The 18297-nt window shown below is 38.8% G+C and overlaps 1 protein-coding gene across 10 annotated transcripts in view; it reads right to left on the bottom strand.

Moving 5' to 3' along the window:
- CDC14B (cell division cycle 14B) overlaps window positions 1–18297 on the bottom strand; it is a 111821-nt gene that overhangs the window by 38274 nt on the left and 55250 nt on the right. For 8 of the 10 annotated variants that reach the window (XR_003523607.1, XM_027614869.1, XM_027614872.1 and 5 more), the window contains exons 2-5: window positions 16074–16164; window positions 15472–15547; window positions 13075–13167; window positions 2795–2871 (exon numbers count right to left, since the gene is read on the bottom strand). Coding sequence is in view for 9 of the 10 variants with exons in the window: in XM_027614869.1 (XP_027470670.1) it covers window positions 2795–2871; window positions 13075–13167; window positions 15472–15547; window positions 16074–16164 (337 nt within the window). In the remaining variant the exon portion in view is untranslated. Of the gene's footprint in view, window positions 1–2794; window positions 2872–13074; window positions 13168–15471; window positions 15548–16073; window positions 16165–17503; window positions 17943–18297 lie in introns of those variants that run through there. The other 2 variants (XM_027614878.1, XM_027614877.2) reach the window with 1 other exon arrangement.

Genomic DNA, 18297 nt, shown 5'->3' with positions numbered 1-18297 from the left:
ATTAGTAAGTTTCTTTTAGCTGTATGAAGATATACATCAATTGAAAAAAAACCAAAAATATGAATGTCCAATAAATGTTAGTTAAGGACAGGGACTATACTAGGTGTTTTATATGCAGGATGTTACTTAATCCTCATACCCCATTAGGGAAATCCTACTGTCATTGCCACTTATGGATAGGAGACCAAGGCTCACATTTGTAAAGAACCATAGAGATGTTAGTGGCAGAACTGAGGGTCAGACTCCCCCTGGTCTGACATCAATAATCTAGCTATAAAAACTACAATACTATCTCCAAAGAAAACAGAAAGCAGAGGCCCCCTTCCCCTGCCCCCACAAAAAAATCAACTAAGCAGCAAAGGAGTATTACAGGTAATACCAAAGAACAGCAGTATATGCTCTTCCTAACAGTAACACTAAGGTATCAAAAAAATACTGAACTACATTTTATATTGTATTTTTATTTAGATGGCAGAGATATATTGATATAATCCTTAAGAAATCATATATATGTATATACAAAACATGTAAACTCAGTGCTTTAAGAATTATATCTAAGTTGAATTAAATCTAACTAAATATTGCTATGGAGCATAAAAAGTTTAACTGCAAATGAGTGCTATTCTTCTTAACAGCTATCCCGTACACTTGAAGTGCATATATTTATTCTACGCACTTAAAGTGGCAAGGATAAAAGACTACAACGCAATTTCTTTCAAAGTATCATCAAGCTTAAAAAAATATTATCAAGCTTTATTAATTCTGATTGACCTACTTTCTTATTAGCAACTTTAAAAGAACAGTAAAATGTGGTGAAGCACCAGATTTTTAAATCTGCATAGGCTGATACTTTTGTAAAATGCATTAAGTATAAAATACAATAGTACTGTATTATTACATACCCAAAAATAACAATAATTTCTGTAAATAAAAAATACTTTCTATTTAATAAAAATATGTAAATATTTATTTACAAATAAAAATGAATTACTAGAAAGATAGAAGGAAAAAACACCTCAAATACAAGCCCAAATTCTTCTAATATACTTATCTCATCACAGCTGATAACAAAAAGTTCACAGGCCATACTTGGAGAAACAATACTTTAGATACATCAAATATCTGGCATCTAGGACTATAAAGATTCAAATTTTACAAACTTGAGCTGTTTCTAGCAAAGTCCTGTTTTTTAGAGAATTACTAACTTTACTCCTGGGACCAGAAGTAACTAACTTCATTTCTCAGTGCCAAACTTCAATCAACTTAAACCAGGTATGGCAAAAAAGCAACACTTATTCTATTTTTGGCCTTTGCATTTAAATTAATGCAAATCCTCTTTTACATCAACAGTGTTCCATGGATCCTTACTTGGATACGTGAAATGTGTGTGCTTATTGTATTTCAGGACCTTATGTTATGAACTTTAAGAATGGCACTATTATAAAGGAATACCAATATAAAGAACTCTACAACAAAATTAACACTGTATACCAATGTTCCTGTGACTCATAGAACACAGATACAAGCATTTCTTCTAAAGGAAGTATATGGTTGCTGTTATATTACAGGTTGAGAAGACAAGTAGAACACTCTCCAGTTTAGAAAATAATCTTCATCTCCTCCTACCCACCTCAAATAACAAAAGACCCCACATAATCCTTGCACTAGAAAGAAAAGATGGTAGTACTGGGTTCAAAGCAATTCTTCTAATTTGCTAAATCACTTAATATACAGTTTTCAGTGCAATATAGAACTGAAACAAATATCTATTTATAGAGTAAGTCCATGGACAGTCCTATAGTTACTGAAGAAGATTCTGCCTAAGTTCAATGGGAGACCCATCCCAAAACCCGTCTACAATGAAGTCAAATTCACAACCTTACGTTTTAAAAGCAAGGCCATACCTTCAACATCCAAGGCATATGCAACAATACTAAAACTACTAACTTATGAGTGGAAGAAAAATGCAGTACTTGAAATTATCAACACAGTATGCAATCCGTAAAAATTATTTCACATGTATTACACGTTAAGTGCCATACAATATTTTGATTGCATAGCTAAGCCAAGGATTTTGAGAAACAGGTAGAGAAACTTTTAGAACTTAAAGAACACATGCTTTTTCAAAGTATCTTCAACACAATCACCTGGTAAGTTTGAGATGAGGATGAGGCTATCATCCGTTTACATATGGACATCACTTCTATACATCCTCTATGACACAGCCATTTGGTTTTTCTAGTAGTGGTGCTACATTAGCAACCTCACCCACTCTCTGCTAGCATATTACTAGGACGAAGAGGTTCCTTTCTGCCACTGAAATTAACTCCTGATTATCAGGAAAACTTATTTCTTAACTCTTCAGGACCCAAACTCCTCCTCCCAAAATCCTCAGTGGTAGCTCTGAGTACCAGAATTCCAGGACTTCATCTGATTACAAAGTATAGCTTCCATGAGTGGCAGAGGTTCTCAGAGAGAAGTGATTCACTGCCACGAGGGACATCTGGCAATGTCTAGAGACATCCTGGTTTCCACAATTAATTTCGTGGAGGTGGAGGTGTCACTGGCAACCAGTAGGCAGAAGCCGGGGATGCAACACACAAGACAGCCCCCACAACAAAATGTCAATAGTGTCACTGTTGAGCAACCTAGATCTGTGGTGTTATTTGTACCCACTCTAAAATGACTATTTACCAGGTCTTTTCTTTTTTCCCCCCAGAAACAACTATACCAAGATATTTCTGGCAAGGGCTTGATTGAATGAATCTACCATATATATCATTCTTATACTTACCTGAAAGGAATAAAGGATGTATCTCCACACATTAATATTCTATATGCTTCTTCTGGAGCTCTCCCCAAATATATAACCTACATTTGAAAAGAGAAGAAAAAGGCAGTTTATTTCTAAATGAAGATATAGTGCTGTCACTGTGAAGTTTTATACAATTTCTCTCCAGTTAACTGAGCCTGGTTCTCCAGCCTTCCCAAGGATCCCAAGAGTCATCCAGTACCCCATCCGTGAATTCTTTTTGGCTTAAATCTGCCATAGCTAGTTTCTATTGTTTGCAGTAAGAACACTGAACAAACAACTTTACAACAACCTTTGTGGTAACAAGTATAGCATTTTAAAAAACAGATTTTCTAAATCAGGACATTAGATTGAACACATGCTTTTAACCTCATCTGCTTCCTGAAAATCCACTGAAATGACCATAAAGAAGTGTGCGGGGGATGGGGCTGGGAAATGGCCTGAAACTGGGGAAAAGGTGGAGAAGGATGTAAAGGCAGAGCAAGATTTTGATTATCTCCATCCATTTAGATTTAACTATTTACAATACTGTACAGGTTTCCTATAAAACTGCATTTGCTTCCTATTTTCATTGTCTTCTTTTATCCTCAGAACTACATTATGCTTCCATCTTTATCTGGTAGAGTTACTTCAGGTAGATTCTTCAGCATTTTGGGTCCACCGTTGGTATTCCTTGCATTTCCAATAGTTTCTTGTTCTCTGCCCTGACATTTACTATGTATATGACATCTGGTGGGTAGGTCCTTTCTCTCAAAGTTCATACATGTTGTTCCAGTGTTTTCTCAGTTCTAGAGTTGCAAAAGTATTTTACTAGCCTCATCTTCTCCTCCTCTTTCTTACAAGCAACCTGTTCTAGAAACTTGGAATTCCAGGGGCGCCCGGGTGGCTCAATCGTTAAGCGTCTGCCTTCGGCTCAGGTCATGATCCTAAGGTCCTGGGATCGAGCCCCACATCGGGCTCCCTGCTCCGCGGGAAGCCTGCTTCTGAACCTTCTCCTCCCCGCTCATGCTCTCTCTCGTTATCTCTGTCTCTCTCTCTCAAATAAATAAATACAATCTTAAAAAAAAAAAAGAAGAAAGAAACTTGGAGTTCAAGAATTTCACTGGCATCTAAGTAAGTGATCCTCAATCTCCAATGAAGTTTGCCTGGGACTTTCTGACCCTCATTCAATTTGAAGGCACAAGTCTTTTTCCAACTCAGGATCTCCCTGCAGGGCAGGGCATTTTTAGCTATACATGGGGGGACGAGGGGGTGGCCACAAGCATTAGATTTGGCACATACATTATTACATAAATTAGACTCAATGTTAAAGCTTACTTTGGGATAATATACTTTAAATTTTGACTGGTAAAAAGAAATCACTAAAGGGGTGCCTGGGTGGCTCAGCTGGTTAAGCGTCCGACTCTTGATTTCAGTTCAGGTCATGATCTCAGGGTCGTGGGATTGAGCCCTGTGTTAAGCTCCACACTCAGTGGGGAGTCTGCTTGAGATTCTATCCCTCTGTCCCTCTCATGCACGTTCTTGCTCTAAAATAAATAAATAAATATTTAAAATTTTAAAATAAAAACAAGAAATCACTAAAAAAATTAATTATAAACTTTTTATCTCCATTACTTACATATGTGAGCTGTTTCCTCAATCTAATTGTGAGCTCTCTGAAGTGAGGAACCATGACTGAGGTTTCATTTTATTTATTTTTTATTTTTATTTTTTAAAGATTTTATTTATTTGACAGAGACACAGTAAGAGAGGGAACACAAGCAGGGGGAGTGAGAGAGGGAGAAGCAGGCTTCCCGCGGAGCAGGAGCCCGATGTGGGGCTCGATCCCAGCACCCTGGGATCCTGACCTGAGCCAAAGGCAGATGTTTAACGACTGAGCCACCCAGGTGCCCCTTAGGTTTCATTTTAAATTCCTGGTTCATATATTATATATGGACTCTGATTCAATGTTTAATTCACTGAACCTAAATTCTTAAATCTTAAATTTTAAAACATCACTGGATTAAGAGAAATTATAAAATCACAGATCCAACAAGGATCTTTGAAACTTTGAGAAGGACATGTCCCAAAACTGGTCATAACAGTTGGTTCAGCTTTCAGAGGGCATTTTACCAATTTTCTGTTCCAAGAATCATAAACGGAACTTTTTCTCAATGCCTAGGCTGTTTCTCAATATGGTTTTATCCCATTCACTCTAAAAAAAAAAAAAAAAAAAAAACCCAAAACACAAAACTTCAATTAACCATACAGAATCTTCTTTTATCTACAGCAGCATAGAAATCCACAAAAAAAAAGGTATACAAAGAACATTCCAAGAATAAGAAAATGTTTTGTTACCTAGTATAAATTTTCAAGTACAGTTATTTGTGACTCATATAAGATTGCAATTTATCACGAATTAACAAGATAATCATTTATAATCTCAGTCATCATTTTTGTCTATACATTACTTCCTCTTTTAAGCATCAACTTATTACATGACTTTCTATTTTATTACTATTTGGAAAAACAGCATGACAATTATTTAGGAAAAATTTTTAAAAATTTTAAAATCCAACCCTCCCCCTTTTTCCAAATTTCCTCATTCTTTTCATTCACTTCTAGTCTCCAACATGCTTCCTTTCTCTTCTAAGGTTTACTGTATAACACCAGTAAAGTCTTTTCTTTTCTCCATTCTATTTTAGGACTTACTAGTAGATAGACCCCCCTCCAAAGACCAACCCAAAACCAATTATTAAACACACACACACACACACACACACACACACACACACACACATATAATTTAAATTAAATGAAATCCAGAGACCTCTTTCAGATTCTCCCTAAATTTCTAATAAGACCTTCTCTCAAATTATAGAAATCTTTCCTTAAGCACCAGATTAAAGATAATTCCTCTTACTCAAGATTGCAGTTCTTTGGTTTCTTCAATTACTAAAACTGCAATGGTATTATTTCCTTCTAACCTTCAAAACAAAAATAGTCTTTAATACATTAAATAACTGTGGGTTGGAATTATGCCTTAGAACACATGTTCAATTCAAAGAACACGAGAGCAATATAACATTTTCTCCTTTGAGGGAATAACACCTAAATCCTTAGTAATGAGCTTTAAAAAAATGTTATTTTTAAATCCAGTTGGGGAATGCTTGTACATAACGTACATAAATAGATGATACTGGGTATAACGTGATAAGCTGAAGGAAATTTATAGACTCAGAATAAATCTATTTATATAATGCTATAGTCTGAATGTTTGCATGCTCCACCCTGCAAATTCCTATGTTGAAATCCTAATCCCCCAAAGTGATGGTATTAGTAGATGGGGCCTTCAGGAGATGGTTAGCCATAAGGGTGGAGCATCATGAATGGGATGAGTGCCTTAAAAAGAGGCCAGGGAGATCCCTAGCCCCTTCCACCATGTGAGAGCCCTCACCAGACCATGCTGACATACCCTGATCTCTGACCTCAAAGCCTCCATAAATGTGGGAAATAAATTTCTCTGTGTTTATAAGCCTCCCAGTCTCTGGCAGTTCGTTATAGCTACCCAAAAGGACTAAGACACGTAACTATCAAGGAAATACTTGCTAGTAATCTATCATTTTTAATCGTACACCACCCATGCATCTTCCCTAGTCAAAAGGCCTTGCCACATGAAATTATTTTAAATTTAAGAAAAATCCTATAAATGACTCCTCTACTAACACAAATCCTCAAATTAGTAAACTCTAAATCAATGCAATTTTATGATCTGTCACTGTGTTCCTGGCAATTTGGAAGCTAGGTCCTTCTCAAATTCCTCTGGTATATTTTCATGGGAAGCTATGTACAAATATAGAATGGTCATTCTAACTCCACACTGCTGTCCAAAAATAGGAAGCAACAAATGAGGAACAAGAGAGATATTAAACAGCTGTGGTAGCCAGCTTCTAAAACAGCCCTCATGATGCTCATCTCCTGGTATTTCTACCCTCTCAGGTGGCCCCCTCCCACAATGACTAGGGCACCCGTGTGTAAACAATGCATAACTGGCAGAGTATGATTTCTGAGGCTCATAAATGACACTGGGGCTTCTGCCATGGATTCCTCACTCTAGGTACCTCAAGGTGTCATTCAATGAGGGCACTTGGGCAGCCTGTGTGGCAAGGAACAGAAGCCTCGTACCAATAACCAGTGCTAACTGGCCAGGGTGTGAATGGACCATGTTTTAGCAATGTACCCTCCAGCCCCGGGCAAGCCTTCAGATGACTGCAGTCCAGTGGGGTAATTTGTCAGGCAGCAAAGGTAACAGGGTAGCACAATAAACAACAGTGAGTAAGGAAATGATCACTTCAGTTTGTTAGAAGTGGATAAATAAGCAAATAAATGACAAGTGCAGAGATGTAAATGGAAGCAAGCCCCATGGCTTAGAAAGCATCAGGAGGGAGAGCCTGTTGTCACCTCTCTCTCTGAGGAAGGTAATCTCTCTGAAGAAGCAAAGGGCAATCGTACAGGATGAATAAAATATCAAGGAAAAAATACCTGTGACATCAGTAGTGCTTTTTGAAGTCATGGTGCAAAGATATTTTTTGCTGAATAATACCATACCCATTTCTAGGACTTCCACAGTCCCATTTTTCAAAATTATCATCTGCCTGCCCCAGTCCCTGTGAAGACTGCTAACCTTGGACTATTGATCTATGTCTCAAAACCTGGGAGGGGCTCGATCAGTGTTGAATGAAATTAGTGGACTGAAAGAAAAGAATCACAGCCTGATCATTCAGTTTCTATCCTGACAATTCAGGCTTCAAACAATAAAACGCAATCATTTAGACACATGCTTATTTCTATTCTTACATACGATATTTTTGCTATGTACTCAGAGAGCCTTTCGTACGGTTTTAAAAACCAGAACATTACACAAATCATCCTAAGAATGAAGAATAACAAAGGGGTAGCCTGATAAACCAGTAAACCATTTCCAAATATTTTTCATGGAGAAATGTCACAATGTTTCCGGTATTAACTATCTTCACTTCAACCAGATGACATAGTCTTTCCTATGCCAAGACTTGAATGATCTTTTAAAAAAAAAATCTCTCTCCAGATTAACACAGAATGTTCATGAATCAATGCAAGTTGGAAATAAGCTTAAAGATCCAACTGCTAAATAAAAAAGGTAAGTAGGGACAAAACTATATATAACACACAATTTTATATGATAAAATAAGTAAATAAAGTAAAATCACTTTCACAGCTCCTGCACCAAAACAAAAACAAAAATCCTAATTACTTTTAAAAAAAATCAGATGCCTTATATTTCAATAGTTTTAATTTTTCAATTATTTATGTGTAGATGTGTGAATATATACATCTACATAGATATATATATAGTAGATTGGTATAATGATCCTCGATTTAGATAAAGGCAAACTGCAAGTTTGGCATAGCAATCATGTTATCTACCAAGGCCAGACAGCTAATAAATGTGAGGGAATTGGCCCTGGGTATTAGTGTACATGGTTATATTATGTTGGTAGTAGGGATTTTTTTTAAAACAAAGCAAAAATCTTGATTTTTTTTTTTGCATGAAATCTCCTAATTTTTAAACATTGGCAAAAACAAATAAACTACAATTTATAAATACTCAGTTACGTAGAGCTAGCAGGCCACTACTTTCCAACCTGTGATATTCACTGGTCACCCAAAATCACACTGCTCGTTACTGGATGGAAGAGGGGCTACTGCTCAGGCCTTATTTATAGACAAGAAACCATACTATCTAAAACAAGTACTGAAACAAGGATCCAAAATTCCAGAGAGCTTAAAAGATCTACAATCAAGGGGCACCTGGGTGGCTCAGTCATTAAGCATCCGCCTTTGGCTCAGGTCATGATCCCAGCGTCCTGGGACAGAGTCCCGCATAGGGTTCCCTGCTCGGCGGGAAGCCTGCTTCTCCCTCTCCTGCTCCCCCTGCTTGTGTTCCTGCTCCGGCTATCTCTCTGTCAAATAAATAAAATCTTAAAAAAAAAAAAAAAAAAAGATCTACAATCAAAGCTCCTAACAGAGAGCCATTTTTCTTCACTCTTTCCCCAAATTAATACCACCTCTCAAGTGTCACAGGCGGCTGTAACACCAGTGGTCGGGCTCACCAGGGCAAGAAAGGAAGTGAGGCTGTGATCAACTGTGATGCCTACAGCTCCCTCCACCACACGGTCTCTTCCTCTGGCCCACGCCGTCCCCTTCCAGGCACAACTCACACTAACCCAGCTCCTGGCTGCTATTTATAGCAGCCTGTTGCTGTTTGCCCTGCCTGTCACAGACACCCAGGAGGGTGTCTGTCAAGGGATGAGTATTTACAAAGACTTGGGCCGGCCCACCTGGTTTTATCCTCCAGTCTTTGCTGCCCCGTCGAGACTGCTGTTTGCTGAACTGGATTCTTACCTACTGCTTTCAGATCCTCTCCTCTCTGCTTCCTTAGGCTTAACTTCTCATCTGATCCCTTCACCACTTAATAGCTGAGTATTTTGACTATCTGCAAAACATAACGTCCTCTGTTTTTAAGACAAAAAAATAAATAGAAGTGCTGACACTTCATTCTCAAGCCTCCTCCACACTCCATATTACGTCCTTTTGAACACATGAAGATGGAGAGGGCATTCCTTTCAGAGGCCCTGAATATAAAAGGATGGAGAGAGAGTCAGTCCATTCAGAATACTTCCTTCCTGACAGTTCTTCCTCCAGATTTTTTTTTTAAAGATTTTATTTATTTATTTGAGAGAGAGAGAACGAGAGATAGAGAGCACGAGAGGGAAGAGGGTCAGAGGGAGAAGCAGACTCCCTGCCGAGCAGGGAGCCCGATCCTGGGACTCCAGGATCATGACCTGAGCCGAAGGCAGTCGCTTAACCAACTGAGCCCCAGATTTTTTGTTCTAACATTACTGCACCATCTTCCAGGTCAATCACTAAAAAGCATTACAATTTCCAAAATTCCTCAACAACTCCAGAAAAGGTTATCAAGGCTGCAGACCAATTTTTAGGGAACTCTTCACTCTTTCTAAAAATCTTTAATCAGAGGATTCAGACTTCAACCAGATCAAATTCTCACCTCAAATCCATCAAATCCGCACTTGATGTTTAATCTTTTGAGGTATCTATATTATATCTTGACACTCCTTGGCTACTATTAATAAATTTCCTTTTCTGGGGCACCTGGGTAGCTCAGTCAGTTAAGCGTCTGCCGTTGACTCAGGTCATGCTCCCAGGATCCTTGAATTGAGCCTTGAGCCTGAAGTCGGGTTCCCTGGTCAGCAGGGAGCCTGCTTCTCCCTCCCTCTCAGAATCTCCCACCTCCACTCGTGCTCTCACACAGTCTCTAATAAATAAACAAAACCTTTAAAAATAAATAAATAAATAAATAAATAAATACACTTTTCTTAGAAGTTTTCCCACCTAGTATCATTTCAACTCCAAGCTCCTACTTCAGCCAACCAGTCATGGCTGCAAAGACTTTTGCTATAGCCAAGAGCTATAATCCTCCTGGTAAGCTGGCTTCTAACTGAGCAGAGGAATGAACTCAAGTGAATGTCCAAATTGCTTACCTGGCACTTTCCTAACCAATCAAATCAGTGCTAATCTGAGAGCGTAAAATCCTGAAAGGATTTCTAACTCTAAATATGTTAAATATAGAAAAATAAACTTCTACATGCCAAAATGCAACCATAAACAAAGTCAAAAGGTCAATACCAAACTTAGAACAAATATGACAACAATTTTCAGTAAATATGCCAAGGGGTCATTGTTTTATCACTAGCAGTAAAAAACAACAGCAGTAAGATTTTAAAGGGGTGCCTGGGTGGCTCAGTTGGTTAAGCAATAAGACTTTAAAAAAGAGATTTCTTATTTAGAAAATTATCAAGCACTTTTCTTTTTTTAACAAAACCCGTGGTTCCCACCATGCTCACAGCCACCCTCTCTGGGGGTTCTTCACGCTGAAGTTACCATGTCTGGCTCCCCGAGACCCGCCTCTGCCTGCCCCCCGCCTCCACCATCTTGGAGACATCTCATCTGACCAGAGACAAATAAATGACCGACACAAGAGCAGCCCAGGCAGAGCTCTGTGTGTTCTATTCAGAAGCACATTCTCTTGAATGGAATGTCTTCAGCCATTTCCTCCTGGATAATGTAAAGACTTTTACTGTCACACTAAGGGCCATATCTCCAGGGTTCCCTTTAATATTTTACAAACCCCAAGAATTCTGGCTGCATCTCTTTTTCTGTAAAGCTGTCATGATTTATTCTAATCCATGAAGTTCCTCTCCCCAGCGAGGGCTAAGTAATGGCACCAAATGCCCCAGTTAAAAGAGCCACCTCTCCATGCTCTTTTTCTTTAGAACTTACATAGGCTTTTTTTTTTCCCCTAAGAATTTTTGCTGCTAAGCATAATAAACACCAGGAGAGATGGGGGGAAAAAACAAACAAAAGCACCACATCTGGGTAAGTTTAAGAAGTCAAATTTTAAAACTTTTTTTTTTTTTTTAAGATTTTAATTATTTATTTGACAGAGAGAGACACAGCTAGAGAGGGAACACAAGCAGGGGGAGTGGGAGAAGGAGAAGCAGGCCTCCCGCCGAGCAGGGAGCCAGATGCGGGGCTCAATCCCAGGACCCCAGGATCATGACCTGAGCCAAAGGCAGACGCTTAACGACTAAGCCACCCAGGTGCCCCAAGAAGTCAAATTTTAGTAGACCTACAGACGCTTAACGACTGAGCCACCCAGGTGCCCCAAGAAGTCAAATTTTAGTAGACCTAATCTACCACCCGTGTTTCACACATTCAGAGATGGTAAGAAAACTTAGAGCTAGCCCAGAAACATTTCTTCTGTGAGCACAAGAGGAAAACAAAAGCAAAAAGGCTTTAATCACATTTGCTAATGATTTACCTTAAACATAGAAAAGGAAATTATGAAATGTTTGGGTGCAATCTCAGTACCACCAACTTCTGGTTTAATCACTGCATATTCCAAATTATTAAACTATATACAAGAAAATAATTTTCAAAAGGAGGGAAAGCATGACAGAGGCAAGTAGCAAGTTCAGGGAAGAAAAAACTTATCTAAAGAACTTCAAAAACAATCCCCTTATGGTTGGTGGGAGTAGAAGACATATCCACTCACTATTCTCCAGTGAAGAGGATAGCTAGCTTCCACACCAACAAACAAAAAGATAAGGGGCACTATTCTGGAGGAGCTCTTTGCCTACTCTGGAAAAACTGTTGCTAAGGTATTCCTGCAGATGAATGTACTAGGCAGTGATAAAATGTGACTCTAAAAACAAAGATATTCCATGATGCTTATAAATAAATGAAATTTATAACTCTTAAATAAATACTGGCTATTCCAAAGCATATTTTCCAATGATTGAAATAAACCTTGGGACACCTGGGTGGCTCAATAAGTTAAGCATCTGACTTTGGTGCAAGTCATGATCCCACGGTCCTGGGATTGAGTCCTGGGATTGAGCCCCTGCATTGGGCTCCTTGCTCAGCGGGGAGTCTGCTTCTCCCTCTCCCTCTGCCTGCTACTCCCCCTGCTTGTGCTCTCTCTCTCTCTCTCACTCTCTGACAAATAAATAAATAAAATCTTTAAAAAACAACAACGACAAATAGACCTCTCAATGTCCTATGTAACCTACATAGTATGTAACTTTTCCTACAACACTGACTCACCATGTCCTCATTCTAGATGTTTTTATGAGAATGGAGAGAATCCGTAAGAATAGACTTAAGAATCACACCTTAGTTAGGAAAAACTGCCTATATTCAAATTATAAAGCACTCTTACCTCATGTGATACACTTTGATGTTTTTCTAGAAAAAAAATCAATTATTGGTCCTGACTCCACTTTCACAACTTCACTAAATGGATCATGGGTTTATAAAAACACAGCTTTGGGGGCATTATTTTCTAACCTTAAGTGCTATAACACAGAAAAGGGTTTTCACAGTAGTTGGTCAATTTTTTAAAAAATAGGCTTTTTAAAAAACAGTTTTAGGTTCAGAATAGCAAAACTAAGTAAAAGGTACAGAAATTTTCCATATATCCTATCCCCCCCAAATATGCACAGCCTTCCCTGTTGGTCAAATCTTTAAAAGCAAAACATCTTTCTGGAAAGAAATCAAAATATTATCTTAGAAAAAGTAATTTCAAAATTCCAACTACAATTTAAAGTACCACTGTTGTATGCATTTTCACTAATATGTTAGGAAATCAGTTAAATACTTACCATATAACATCCAATAAGGAAAGCAGCATTCGCTTGTTTTCTCTGATCAGAGCCAGTAAAATGAATAATTTTCTTCCTCATCATTGTGATGGACTACATAAAGATAAGCAAGTATTAGTGTTTTCTCTTTAATTTCAAGTTTTCTAAAACTTCATTTTGTGATGAAGATAAATTCCAAACCTTACAATGTATAAGCATTTACCTTAGCGAGATCTTTAAAATGATTAACTTTGATGCCCCAAAATACCATGTACCTTCCCATAAAAGACATGTTCTTGGATTAGGATGAAAGTACAGTTAAGGGGTGGGGAGGGGACATGAAGAAGATATATGCTTGGAGTATAAACTTTGAAAGAATATATAAGATGCTGGAAAAGGCAGTGAGGGGGGAGGGAGACTTTTCTCTCCTTTTCCTGTTTTTGGTTTTAAATCAATTCCCAAAACCGTTATAATTAAAACAGTATATTAAAACAGGCAAAAATAATTCATTCTGTTAGAAATCAAGATGGTAAATGGGGTAAGAGGGCAGGGTGAGGGTGGAGCAGAGATAAGAGAGCAAAAGTGGGCTCTTATGTGGTGGTGCTAATGTTGTTCTTGATTTGATGACCAAGATGATTACCTAAGTATATTCAGTTTGTGAAAATTCACTGAACTGTGCACTCAAGATCTGCACCTATTTCTGTACATACATTATACTTTGATAAACAGTTAAATAAAAAGGGTATGGAATTTAAAAACCAAAAAAGCATATGATTATAGTTAGCACCTCCTCACCTGTATTTCACTAACGTGAGCAGAAACAGATTCAGGTAAGCACAAGGAAAAGGATACATTCAGTTCAAAAACACATATTTCTTGGTTTCTGTGAGTCAGTGATGAACGTGTACATATTTTCCTTTAGTTGTTTACATAGAGTAAGAGATCCAAGTTGATTTTAAAAAACAAAAACAAAACCCAACCAGCCATAGAGAAACACAAGCACAAGACACTTTAATTCAAACTCTCAACACACTTTTGTCACTAATTGAATAGGCAGTAATGTTTCCATCAGGTTGGATGGTCAACACCCTGAAAGTTGTTCTGGTAAAAAGAAAAAAAAAAAGGGACCAATATGCCAATATATTCTTGGTTGAGTCAAAGGATAAAAGGTGGAGTACAGGAAAGAAAAAAAAAGAGTCTTTCAAAATTAAAGCAAAGAAACACAAGGCAGCGGGGGGCCTCAGGGAGGAAATGATCTTTAGCTTCCCAGCCCTGTATGAACAAAAGACCTGCCATTAGCAACTGGAAAAAAAGAGGAGGGTGTGGACATAAATATACATGGCTATAAATGCTTATACTCCTATTCAAGAGAAAAAGAAAGTCCAGAAAGAAGAGTCTCCATCTCTACATAAATCTGTAGGGTAAACATATAATACAAAAAAGAAAAGGCAATACTCCAACTTCTATTTTGCAGACTAGTAACTCCTTTGACAGGTGCTTCTAACATTCATAATGGGGAATTTTAGGTTTGAGGCTCAAGGAAAAAAAAATCTGCCTTACTCACTCATAAATTTGTAATACAATTTAAAATTTAATTGAAAATAAATTTTATTTCTTCTGTGTATTAGTATGGTAAGTTATTAATTGGAGAAAGTTATTTTTTAAGAAACTTGTTTTTTAAGAACTACCTACCCTTAAATCCAGTATTTTCTACTTGAGAATTTACAGTGACTAATTTGGAATTGCTAGCAGTACATAAATGCTTTTTATTGATGTCACCATAACTTAGAAGTTTTTTAAATAAAGGAATGGGGTCTGAGTTCAAAGTAACAGAAATACAATTTTGCAACTCTCACATAGTCTTAAAGATACACTGTTTGCTCTTGCTTTCCCTGCTCCTTAATGGTATATATACCATTAAAAAGGTGGGGGTGAAGAGTCACAAGTAGTACAGTATCATGGGAGATTAAAGATAGAATGGAAGTAAGATGAGCCAGTATTTTTTATTACTTTGCTAGCACTCTGTCAAAGTAAAGGCAGAAAGAACAATGACCAAAGCAAGGAAAGTTCCTCTTGTTAGGTTTCAGTTCCGTTAGATCAGACAGCAAGAGGTTTCACGTTATTAACTAATTTCTACTTTGGCTTTTCAAGTATCTGAGCATCACCAATCCAAACCAGAACCAAATGACCCAATCAATCTTAAGCCATTCAGTCAAAACTCTGGAAAACAAACATATATACACTATGACTATATAAAACAAAAATCACATGTATGTCCCAAACACCACTGCAGTGAGAAATAAGACCTTTTTTTAATATATATATAAAAAACAGAGGTATGTTTTCCTTTCTTTTCCCTCCCCAGAATCAGGCTAACAATGATTACCTAAGTCAAATCTTAAGTAAAAAAGATTTTACCTTTAATTTCTTATTTATCTTGCAGCAATATCTGTAAACCATTGCCAGATTGAGTGGTCCAAAATCTGCGTAGAAGCTTTAAAAATGAAAAACAGAAACATACATATACATTCTAGATCCTCTAAATATAAATGCCTTTTTGGAACTACAAGATCCAACTAAGACAAGAAAGCATACATCAAATTGTTATCGGTCATACAACTTAATGATACTGCTGTACTAGTGGTAAACTAGTGGTATTCTGGTAAGGAATGCCTATTAAAAAAATATGATAAATGCTACAATGCTTAAATCTAGTCTCAACATATGAATAAAAAAGCCATTTTTCCACATTTTACTTATTAGTATACTAGTTTATATCTCATTTACTTTAAGCTGCTAGAATTTCAAATATAAATTGTTAAATTTAGGAAGGTTCCTTCATTTTGATATTTTCCCTATGGATCTACCCTATTACCAGGGTTATACTACCAAGAAAAAAACATTCTGCAATTATCAATCAACAGATTTGTAATTTTCCAAGGCTATTCTATTTATAAACATACCTTTAGATTCTTCAAAATAAAAAAGCTACTAACAATCATTTAAAAAGCAGTACTTACTTCTCATATTCAAGTTCATTATCTATGCTGAAATAATGTACATTTGATGAACTCTTTGGTCTGCTGTAGAGAATGGCAAAACAAAGGCGATCTGAAATGGAAAAATTGCAATGTTCCTTCCTTCAGGTTATTAAAAAACGTTTCACATATCATGATGCAACTCTTTTCAGATGAAGTCAAATTTTTATTTTTTCCATGCATGGTAAGAGTGCCAATGGGTAATTCAAAGTGTTCTGCTATTTTGGTAGGTAACAATAAATAAGCAACATTTTTAAAGGAGAAATTGTCTTAAACCATGAATTTCAATAGCCATAAGGAATTTTTCACATAGCAATATGGCTAGATTTCTAGAGGAACCTCTAATTACAAAACTTTGGTTCCCCTGGGCTAAGAAATTTTAGCAAACAGCAGCATGCATTCGATAGCTAAGCAGATTACTTGCACTATGTTTTGCTAGGTTTTCAAGTCATCCTAAAAGTCATTTCAACAGGAAACTATTTTTTTAAATAGAAGCTAAAGAACGCTATCAAAATCCCTGCAAAATTAACGTTTACTGCTACAGAACACAAACAATAAAACAAACAATGTGTTTATTTGACTGTTCTTAGGGATCACTACTTTTGTAATTAGACAAATTACCATTACAACAGCAGCAATAAGAGTTTTCTCCAAGATGAGTGTGAGATGAACTTGTGTTGCATAAATGCAGTTAGGCTGCTGTGAAGTTTAGCAAGAATGGTAAGGCACAGTATTGCTCAGAGGCTCCACCCTTCCTCCCCTGCCTCACCCCCAAAAAAGTTGCCTAAAAATCCACGGGGAAGCAGTCACCTGCAATACCTACTAGAAGTAGTAAGTAGTACTAATAGAATACTTACTTACACTCAGATAGTGGCAAAATCAAGTACAGCCTTCAAAATAGTAAAAACAAAGAACGCCAGCTGGCATCCTTTCCCCAAATGGTAATTTAAACAATTTTTGTCTGCAATTCAACTCGCACAATCGCTGTATTTATTTCCTTGCAAACTCCTCAACCGAAATGTCTTACAACCACAAACTCTCAAACAGATGACGGAGCTTATTCCTTTCCAACCACAAATGACCCTTGATTCCCGTGCACAGAGTGACCTGGGACCTTTGCTCCCATGGGAGAGTAGGGGCAACTCCTCTACCAGCCAGGGGTGTAAGGACACCAGGTTCCCAACTGCATACGTCTGTGCGGATTCGCCCCAAAGCAAGACCACGTCTGGAGACGAGGAGTCCCGGGAGGCCACCCACGCCTGTGAGACAGCATCGGCCCAGCCCCGAAGTCGAAGGGCGGCTCTTGGCCGGCAATAGGTGCCTCCTTGCCTCCCCGGCACGGCCTGACACCCCCTAAATACGGTTGTCACAGCGGTTCCCGGGACAGACAAGCTCCGCGCCACCGCACTCACCTTTGATCACCTCCGCCACCAGAGGGGCCCCTGCGCCCTCCCGGCTCATGACTCCAAAGCATCTGGAAGGCGGGGCGGAGGGAAGAACTGGGTGACCAGGGAACAACCAGCCGCTGAGAGAGGAGGCGCCACGACCACACCCCCAAAGTTTAAAAAAAACAAAGTTTAAAGGGCCGCACCCAAACGCAGGGCACAGCGACGCCCCTCGGCCACCCACCACACGGCAGACGCGAGCCAGCCAACCCCGGAAGTTCAAAACTTCTCAAACGTCCCCAAACGGAGCGGCGAGGGAGTGGGGCCAGAAAACAGCCCCAGTCGCCCGGGCTGAGCCTCGGCCCGCCTTGGGGCCGCCGGGCGGTAGTCTGCAGCCAGTCGTCTGCAGCGCCAGGCCCTGCCCAGTAGCAATTTTGCATTCAGGGCCTGCAGCAAAGCGCGGGAGAGGCGGACGTCAGCCTCATAAAAGCAAGTGGCTCCAAAAGCCATTAAAAGGACTTCCCAGAAGAGAAGGGCTGAGAGGGGACCTGCCAAGCGACCTCCCACAGCCGCGCACTCAGCTGCCCTCGCCGCCGCCGGTAGGGGGCACTGCGGCTGGAGCGGGACAGGAGGGGCGGGGGAGGCAGGGTCCTGGGCCGGGACTTCGTCCGCTCCTTGGTCGGGTCGGCTCCAGACCCGCTGGGTGCCGGGCTCGTACGAGTGCTGGCGTGTCATTTAAAATGGGCTCTCCAAAACGGTTCAGGATTGATTGATTGATTGATTTATAAAGATTTTATTTATTTGACAGAGCGAGACAGCGA

Source organism: Zalophus californianus, chromosome 13 (genome assembly GCF_009762305.2).
Source record: "Zalophus californianus isolate mZalCal1 chromosome 13, mZalCal1.pri.v2, whole genome shotgun sequence".
NCBI classification, from domain to species: domain Eukaryota; kingdom Metazoa; phylum Chordata; class Mammalia; order Carnivora; family Otariidae; genus Zalophus; species Zalophus californianus.
This window is presented reverse-complemented; position numbering and strand designations above follow the sequence as displayed.